This window comes from Glandiceps talaboti, chromosome 11 (genome assembly GCF_964340395.1).
Source record: "Glandiceps talaboti chromosome 11, keGlaTala1.1, whole genome shotgun sequence".
Classification (NCBI taxonomy): Eukaryota; Metazoa; Hemichordata; class Enteropneusta; family Spengelidae; genus Glandiceps; species Glandiceps talaboti.
The window spans coordinates 3,105,360-3,116,099 of record NC_135559.1 but is presented as its reverse complement, the minus strand read 5'-3'; the positions used below and the strand labels follow the sequence as shown (position 1 = coordinate 3,116,099).

General features: G+C 36.2%; 1 protein-coding gene across 1 annotated transcript; it reads left to right on the top strand.

Annotated features, from left to right (window-relative positions):
* The first annotated feature begins 1,017 nt into the window (after positions 1-1,017).
* Positions 1,018-9,994, top strand: LOC144442661 (uncharacterized). Its single transcript, XM_078132039.1, has 5 exons — positions 1,018-1,023; positions 1,095-1,246; positions 2,070-2,326; positions 8,421-8,606; positions 9,358-9,994. Exons 1-5 carry the CDS (start codon positions 1,018-1,020, stop codon positions 9,759-9,761), a joined length of 1,005 nt encoding a protein of 334 aa, XP_077988165.1. The 3' UTR covers positions 9,762-9,994.
* Positions 9,995-10,740: the final 746 nt, after the last annotated feature.

Sequence of the window (10,740 nt, the reverse complement as noted above, 5' to 3'; positions counted from 1 at the left end):
ATGGTAATCAATTCCGTTGTTATGAGTATAATGTTGGTCTGTGACAGTCTGTTTTGTGTTTTGGTCAAAATGACGGAAATTGTCTTATGAGTCACCACATAGTGTATATTGATCAGAGACATATTACATGTAATCCGTCAGGGTCACAAAGATATGTCATGATCCAATCTGATTAAATTCTGATGTAGGAATATGGCTTGATTTCTTAATTTACCTTAATTTCCTTGTGTATTGTCCCAAGTTATCAATTTCGGTGTTTCTTTCAAACCATATCCCTACATCAGATTTTACTCAGATTGATCATGATCATGGTGTGTTGTTGTTGTTGTTGTTGTTTACTTCAGCAACTGTAGTCACGGTATTAACAAAAACATAGAGCAACTATGGAATTTACAACCCTCTCATTTCCCTATTGTATATCAGTGTACATGCTGTATAGTTTACAGGAGAGTACAGAGTCATTGAGTATAATATAATGGGGTCAAGGGTCAGATGGTCATGGGACTGTCCCATACAACTTCAGTACATAGCCTCACAGACATTCAATGGGAAGTGACTAACTTAGATTTTGACTAGAATTATATCAACATTTCATTCATCAAAGAATTAAAACTGATATGGATTATGTGTTAATTATTTTTATTTACAGAACACAAGGTCTAGAATGGAGGTTCAGAGATTGCTGAAGCAGATATTCAGACAACTATCTCAACCAGATGATAGTAATGGAGAAGCATTGCCATTACATGAACTGTTGGCACCCAATGCTGATAGAGATAAAGTAATACCATCATTATTTTTTACTGCCTTATATTTTTAGTGTCTTTTTTATATAGTCAGTTTTAGTTTCTGGTGCCTTTTATTTCTGGTGCCTTTTTTTAAAATTTTAGTTTCAATTTTCATTGTTTCCTTTGTGTAAATATTCTTTCCGTTTTGACTTCATTTCACTGTTGCGCAGAGAGTTGGGACAGTAAAGATTATTTAATTGTTTGCCATTACAGGAACCATCAGCACCCGATGTTGGTACAGACAGTGTGCCATTACATGAGCCATCTGCACCCAATGTTGGTATAGACAGAGTACTGCCATTACAGGAACCATCAGCACCCACTACTGAATCAAGGGAAGTTGTAGCATTGTATATACGATCACAACCCAGAGTTGAATTCGGTGTATTTATCAGTGGTCCACATCACCAGATAGTTGATGTTATTGAACATAGTTATCCTCACAGACTTGGTCTCAGGTAAGTCATGCCAACAATTTTATGATTTCTTGGAGGGGTGCTAGGGAAGGGGGAGGGGTGACACTTCCCATATTTCATAATACAAAGACAGCCTCAGTATGTTTTAGAGCCTCACTTTGTTAAAATTGGGTACATATATTTCAGATGAAATAGTCTAAAATGTTGTCCATTATACAGAATTCTTAGTATTTGGTGTATTACTATTATGTTCCTGAATTCCTTATTACAAAACAGCTGACTTCGTTGGCCTGACACAAGACCCATGTGACAAATATGACTATCACTGTATCAGGCCAAAATAATCCAAATTAATCCTCTTTCTCCCAAGGGGGTATTTGTTGTGGGAAAGAGGATCAAACATCCTAATAACAAATAGCATGGCATTGCAGGTTTATCTATGACCACAGGGGGCATCAAGCATGTAATTGATTGGTCAATCAGTTACATGCTCCCCCCCCCCTGTGCTTTGACTGCATGCTTCTTAATCATGTTTTTCTCAACTTCTCAATGGTTGCACACTGAATGTTCATGACAGCAGTTTTACACTGAAATGTATTGCATAAATGTGCTCGTGAATATTAAGCATGCAACTTGAATACATTATTTCTGCTGACTCCCACAATGCAATGGGCCATAGAAAGATACCCTAATATAAAGGCACAAGATCAACTTGATGTTTCTCTGAAATCGCAAATAATTGTAGGTGATGTAAAATCATGAAATGACTCTCCAGAACCCATATTTTATGAAAATGTTTTTCTTTCCTGGAGTGGCGATCCCCTTTAACCTTGTACCTAATCCTGAATATAATTATCTTTCACAGAAAAGGAGACAGACTCTTCCGTCTGAACAATAGAAACCTTCCTGACTTGTCCACCAGAGAAGTTGTCCAGGAATTCAAAGCCATACAACATGAATGTGAACTAATCATCCTCAGGTATAAAGTTGAGAATGAAGTATATATAAACAATGACTATAACGACAGTCATGATGGTACAGGAGGCAACAACACACAACAAGTCTTGAATAATGACAGCTTTGAAGAGATCTGTATGAACATTTCTATCCCCAAATTCCAAGGTAAAAGTTAATTATTTTTAATTTATTGTATTAATTGAATTTCATGTCACTCTAATTGGAAGAATACAATGAAATGATATTATCATAAGTATTGTGTGAAAGGGGCATAAGTTGACTTTAAGTTTATACATGAAAAGGTATTGTAGCCTGTACTTTACTTACTAAAGTATACTTGTCTACTCTATTCCACTCTACTCTACTCCACACTACACTACTCTATTCCACTCTATTCTACTCTACTCTACACCACACCACTCTACTGTACTATACACTACTCTATTCTACTCTACTCTGTTCCACTATGCGCTGTTCTTCTCTATTCTACTCTATTCTACTCTACTCTACCCTACCCTACTCTACTGTACTCTACACTACTCTACACCACTCCACTCCACGCCACTCCACGCCACTCCACTCCACTCCACTCCACTCCACTCCACTCCACTCTACTCTACATCATATGCTATTAACAGAACTTGAATCTAGTATTTAGGCATAATATGACAAGCCCATGACATGTAGGTGCAAGTATGGCATACTTAGAGTATTTGCATGAGTACATATCATTTGCATATCATTTACATACAAGTATGTAGTAGTGTTGCCAGTATTACACTGCCAGTGAAAATACCACTGGTATGCTCATCATGCATTGATATAAGTTATCAGTACATTACATACAGGTCTGTCATGAAATAAAATATGAAAAAATGAATACAAAATTAGTACATAGGCTAGTTGACTTTGTGTAATATCAATAGTGTTTCCTAATATGAATTATGACAAATTTGGCTAGAACAGGTTATAGGTTAATCACAAAGTGCACAGAAAAACAATGACCTAATGTCACACAGCATGTATGACAAGAGAGTATGGATCTACAACATTATACTATAGAACTATATAGAATGGAATCCTGATAAACACAGCATAGAAATGTCCTCTAATGATATAAACTGGGATTTCTTGTGAGTCACCACATAGTAAGAGATAGGGGAACACCAAATTTTGGTGTATCACTAGAAATTGTGTTCGTCAGTGGTGTATCTAATTGGCTTGGATTACACACTGGTCACCACATAGTAAGAGATAGGGGAACACCAATGTGTCAATAGAAATTGTGTGCGTTAGTGGAGTGTTAAATTTGCTTAGGGGGAATACTGTATACTGGTTGGCTCATAGTAAGTGGTAGGGGAACTCCAAATATTGGTCATTCACTAGAGATTGTGTGTGTCAGTGGTGTTGTCATATAGTATCAGTTGTAACCCATAGACTTTGCCATGTGGCTTGACATACAGCCTCAACATAACAAGCCATATAGCCAAGTGTCTGGACATCATAACATATAACTGGATTCCCCAACAACATGGTGTTGTATGAGGAAGACATCTTTGATAAGACGGGAAGACATAGTTAAGCTTTCAGCCTGTTTTTCCAATATACTTGTTATCTATGCAGTGATTGTATTAATGTGTACCACGGCCACCCTATGTGTTAGTGACTCAGTTTTTAGATATCATATCACTATACATACACAGAGCAAATTCATGGTGACCTTCAGTGTAAAGATCACGGCATTCTATTATACTATGTGGAGTATGTGGGAGTTGTGTCCGGGTATTTCGATTTGGCTGAATAGATTAGATTAGATTAGATTAGATTAGATTAGAAAAATCTGTTCGCTTGACAGTTTTGCATAAAATTTGTGGGATATATTTGCCACTGTTGATGATGCCTGTCGGGTACTACTCATATGATTTGGTTTGACTTTGAAGCTCAGAACACAGTGTTGTACAACTATAAGAGTATATCTATATACATAGACCCTGAGGGTCTATGATCTATAATATCAACATATAATGATATATACATATTTAATGGTGTCATTGCCACACTCATGTATTATTCCATATGTACATAGATTACCTGCATGTGTGTACATACTAAATGGTATATGCACTGCAGTACAGTACTGGAAACATTTCTGCATACCTGTATGCTAATGAATGCGTGATTGATCTTTGTACATGAAATGGTACATACACTGCAGTACAGTACTGGAAACATTTCTGCATACCTGTATGCTAATGAATGCGTGATTGATCTTTGTACATGAAATGGTACATACACTGCAGTACAGTACTGGAAACATTTGTGCATACCTGTATGCTAATGAATGCGTGATTGATCTTTGTACATAAAATGGTATATACACTGCAGTACAGTACTGGAAACATTTGTGCATACCTGTATGCTAATGAATGCGTGATTGATCTTTGTACATGAAATGGTATATACACTGCAGTACAGTACTGGAAACATTTGTGCATACCTGTATGCTAATGAATGCGTGATTGATCTTTGTACATGAAATGGTATATACACTGCAGTACAGTACTGGAAACATTTGTGCATACCTGTATGCTAATGAATGCGTGATTGATCTTTGTACATGAAATGGTACATACACTGCAGTACAGTACTGGAAACATTTGTGCATACCTGTATGCTAATGAATGCGTGATTGATCTTTGTACATGAAATGGTATATACACCGCAGTACAGTACTGGAAACATTTCTGCATACCTGTATGCTAATGACTTGCATGATTGATCTTTGTACATGAAATGGTATATACACTGCAGTACAGTACTGGAAACATTTCTGCATACCTGTATGCTAATGACTTGCATGATTGATCTTTGTACATGAAATGGTATATACACTGCAGTACAGTACTGGAAACATTTCTGCATACCTGTATGCTAATGACTTGCATGATTGATCTTTGTACATGAAATGGTACATACACTGCAGTACAGTACTGGAAACATTTCTGCATACCTGTATGCTAATGAATGCGTGATTGATCTTTGTACATGAAATGGTACATACACTGCAGTACAGTACTGGAAACATTTCTGCATACCTGTACGCTAATGAATGCGTGATTGATCTTTGTACATGAAATGGTATATACACTGCAGTACAGTACTGGAAACATTTGTGCATACCTGTATGCTAATGAATGCGTGATTGATCTTTGTACATGAAATGGTATATACACTGCAGTACAGTACTGGAAACATTTCTGCATACCTGTATGCTAATGAATGCGTGATTGATCTTTGTACATGAAATGGTACATACACTGCAGTACAGTACTGGAAACATTTCTGCATACCTGTACGCTAATGAATGCGTGATTGATCTTTGTACATGAAATGGTATATACACTGCAGTACAGTACTGGAAACATTTGTGCATACCTGTATGCTAATGAATGCGTGATTGATCTTTGTACATGAAATGGTATATACACTGCAGTACAGTACTGGAAACATTTGTGCATACCTGTATGCTAATGAATGCGTGATTGATCTTTGTACATGAAATGGTATATACACTGCAGTACAGTACTGGAAACATTTCTGCATACCTGTATGCTAATGAATGCGTGATTGATCTTTGTACATGAAATGGTATATACACTGCAGTACAGTACTGGAAACATTTGTGCATACCTGTATGCTAATGAATGCATGGTTGATCTTTGTACATGAAATGGTATATACACTGCAGTACAGTACTGGAAACATTTCTGCATACCTGTATGCTAATGAATGCATGGTTGATCTTTGTACATGAAATGGTATATACACTGCAGTACAGTACTGGAAACATTTCTGCATACCTGTATGCTAATGAATGCGTGATTGATCTTTGTACATGAAATGGTATATACACCGCAGTACAGTACTGGAAACATTTGTACATACCTGTATGCTAATGAATGCGTGATTGATCTTTGTACATGAAATGGTACATACACTGCAGTACAGTACTGGAAACATTTGTGCATACCTGTATGCTAATGAATGCGTGATTGATCTTTGTACATGAAATGGTATATACACCGCAGTACAGTACTGGAAACATTTGTGCATACCTGTATGCTAATGAATGCGTGATTGATCTTTGGACATGAAATGGTATATACACTGCAGTACAGTACTGGAAACATTTGTGCATACCTGTATGCTAATGAATGCGTGATTGATCTTTGTACATGAAATGGTATATACACCGCAGTACAGTACTGGAAATATTTGTGCATACCTGTATGCTAATGAATGCGTGATTGATCTTTGTACATGAAATGGTACATACACTGCAGTACAGTACTGGAAACATTTGTGCATACCTGTATGCTAATGAATGCGTGATTGATCTTTGTACATGAAATGGTATATACACCGCAGTACAGTACTGGAAACATTTGTGCATACCTGTATGCTAATGAATGCGTGATTGATCTTTGTACATGAAATGGTATATACACTGCAGTACAGTACTGGAAACATTTCTGCATACCTGTATGCTAATGAATGCGTGATTGATCTTTGTACATGAAATGGTATATACGTACACTGCAGTACAGTACTGGAAACATTTCTGCATACCTGTATGCTAATGAATGCGTGATTGATCTTTGTACATGAAATGGTACATACACTGCAGTACAGTACTGGAAACATTTCTGCATACCTGTATGCTAATGACTTGCATGATTGATCTTTGTACATGAAATGGTATATACACTGCAGTACAGTACTGGAAACATTTTTGCATACCTGTATGCTAATGAATGCGTGATTGATCTTTGTACATGAAATGGTACATACACTGCAGTACAGTACTGGAAACATTTTTGCATACCTGTATGCTAATGACTTGCATGATTGATCTTTGTACATGAAATGGTATATACACTGCAGTACAGTACTGGAAACATTTTTGCATACCTGTATGCTAATGACTTGCATGGTTGATCTTTGTACATGAAATGGTATATACACCGCAGTACAGTACTGGAAACATTTTTGCATACCTGTATGCTAATGACTTGCATGATTGATCTTTGTACATGAAATGGTATATACACCGCAGTACAGTACTGGAAACATTTTTGCATACCTGTATGCTAATGACTTGCATGATTGATCTTTGTACATGAAATGGTATATACACTGCAGTACAGTACTGGAAACATTTTTGCATACCTGTATGCTAATGACTTGCATGATTGATCTTTGTACATGAAATGGTATATACACCGCAGTACAGTACTGGAAACATTTTTGCATACCTGTATGCTAATGACTTGCATGATTGATCTTTGTACATGAAATGGTATATACACCGCAGTACAGTACTGGAAACATTTTTGCATACCTGTATGCTAATGACTTGCATGATTGATCTTTGTACATGAAATGGTATATACACCGCAGTACAGTACTGGAAACATTTTTGCATACCTGTATGCTAATGACTTGCATGATTGATCTTTGTACATGAAATGGTATATACACCGCAGTACAGTACTGGAAACATTTTTGCATACCTGAATGCTAATGACTTGCATGATTGATCTTTGTACATGAAATGGTATATACACCGCAGTACAGTACTGGAAACATTTTTGCATACCTGTATGCTAATGACTTGCATGATTGATCTTTGTACATGAAATGGTATATACACTGCAGTACAGTACTGGAAACATATTTGCATACCTGTATGCTAATGACTTGCATGATTGATCTTTGTACATGAAATGGTACATACACTGCAGTACAGTACTGGAAACATTTTTGCATACCTGTATGCTAATGACTTGCATGATTGATCTTTGTACATGAAATGGTATATACACTGCAGTACAGTACTGGAAACATATTTGCATACCTGTATGCTAATGACTTGCATGATTGATCTTTGTATGTATTGGTATTGTTGCACTGTATAGTATTGATGGAATTCTGATAAACATGAAATAATAACAGAACGTACCCCATGTTGTTCAAGTATCAGTGTAGGCACTAAGTAGTATTTACACCCTTGCTTGCAATGTTTTCTGCATTTTTACAAGTGCCAAAGTTTAGGAAACAAAAGCGAACCCAGAGGCTTAAAGAGATTTGGAGTAATCCCGAGTTTGATTGACATCTTGGTCATCTCTAAACACCAAAAGTTTTGTTCCTTTAATATACCATAATTAATACATTTCTATGTAACTTTTCTTCATTACAGAGTTGATTGTACCACTTGATGAAATTCCAGTGAAAGCTAACACTGTTCAACTGAAACACAAGAAAAGCTACAACGCGTATGTGAAAAGTATTTCCTGTTCAAATCGTATGGCAACTGATGCCTGCTTGAAAAACGAAGAAAATAATGTAGTGGCTGCACCAATTAGAAATGAGAATGTTGAATTATGTAAGTATTTGTAGTTATAAGGGGGTATTGGGCCTGAACCTCGAGCTTTACCCAACAGTGTCCGATTATTTTCAGTTAATGGCCTCTGACTTGAACGAAAACTATCAGTTATAAGGGGGTATTAGGCAAAGTAGAATATTCGGCAAAACAGAAAGATGGCAAATTGTCTTTTTATGCTCCAATAAAAATCTTGTTAAATACAAAAAAAAAAAAGGTGGCAAATTGTACAAATATTTTTTTAGGAAGGAGGATATACTACAGGTTGAAGTGAGATCTAAGATGTAAAAATGGTGTCAGATGTCACCAAGCAAGTTATATTTTCTACATACATGTAGGATTAAGTACCCATTTTACGTTTTACTTTATCTCCCATAAATCAATGGTGTTCAATTTGATGCTAGATCTTCCAACAGTAAATTTGAGTAATTGCTGGTTTGTTAGAGGGAGCCCTCAAGCGACCAAATCTGGCATACCCTTTGTTTTTTTCCATAATGCCTCACTAGATACTTTGTCACCAGTACAAGCGATGGTTTGAGGATAAAACTACCCACATGTAGTCACGTAAAGTGAAGGTTTGAAATCTCTTTCACATCTATGAAGCTCTGCAGTGTGACCCACACTATGTTGAGTTGCATTCAGTGGACATTTTGTTCATAAGCATTGTACCATGTCCTACATTTAGCCTTATGTATGCCAGTAATGCAGTTGATTAGTCTAAAGTAACATAATCTCTTCTATTTTGTGCACACAGGGCAATGCAAGGTACACTTGTATAAAAGTATTCTTCCAGTTGATGGCCAGCCATGTGTTATACAAGTTGGACCTGATGGACACTGTATTGCTTGTCGGCATGACAACAGATCAGGCAACTTAATGGTATACCCAACTCCCGATTACAAAGACCCTGTATCTGTGACGAGCGTGGATGAATGTGTCTTTTACAAAAAGGCTCCCAGTGGCAGTGATAGAATAGTTTTCCAGTCAGCAACAATGCCTCATGTTTATCTTTGTATGGATGATACCACACTAGTTGCTAAAGAGACACATGATGTGGAAGAATTGGGAAATAGTGCAAAATTTGATTTACAAACTTTCAAAGCAGAAAAAGCTACTGAAAAGAATTGTATTCTTACACCCTTCAGATTCTTGCGATGAGATAAACACTTCAAACTCTATCCTGTAGTGAAAGTTTGGAGATTTTTCTACTGAAATAGTGGCATTTTGATTTGTGCAATTTTGTTTCTTATGGCACAATGTTACGAGACGATTTCCTTTCTAGGAGGCTTATAATAACAGGTTTGTTTTATCAGCAGTGATCTGTTTTTGAAGATGGAAAACCACTTGTTTATAATAGCCTCTCTAGAAAGACATTTTTGCATACTAAGTATCCCTGAGAACAATGTAACTGAAATCTTACAGAGTTTTACTGAAATAACAAAAAAAAATACACTTAGTATTATGATAAACAGTATCAATTATCTTTATATACAGTTCAAGTATTTCTCTGTGAGAAATCTTACATATAGTTTGCTTACCCCCTGTGGGGCAGCCTCACTGATTGAACTAGGACAATTCTTATTGGTTCTACAATTAGAAATCTTATATGCAGGTCATTTACTCCCTTTGGGGAAACTGCACTTTTCTGATTGGTTCTTTGATGAAACAGATGGCCAATCAATGAATTTTCTTGTTACACTAACCATGTCTTTGTATGGGTTATGATGTTGTATATACATCTCGGCCTAAGACAGATTTTATTCAAACTGCACATTCATATAATATGTGTAGAATTTCTATATGATCTCATATTGAGTTTTAACTTTTACTAAATATTCATCAGTTTACCGTTCTCTCTTTTTCAAGCTATAAATTCAGCAGATCTAGAGTTACGGAACTATGATGACATTTTAGTAGAAGTTAGAAAAGTATGTTGCTATGCAACTGAATTTGTTACCATGGTAACATGACAGTTTTTAACATTCAATCAGATTTTAAGTAGTTTAATTATTTGTTAAATTTGTTGTAAGATCATGAATAATACTATATGGGCTAAAAGATGTCGGCCAACACGACTCTCAATTTGACTGAATAGCGCCCTCAGGTGGCAAACATAAATTAAGATAAATTAGTGAGT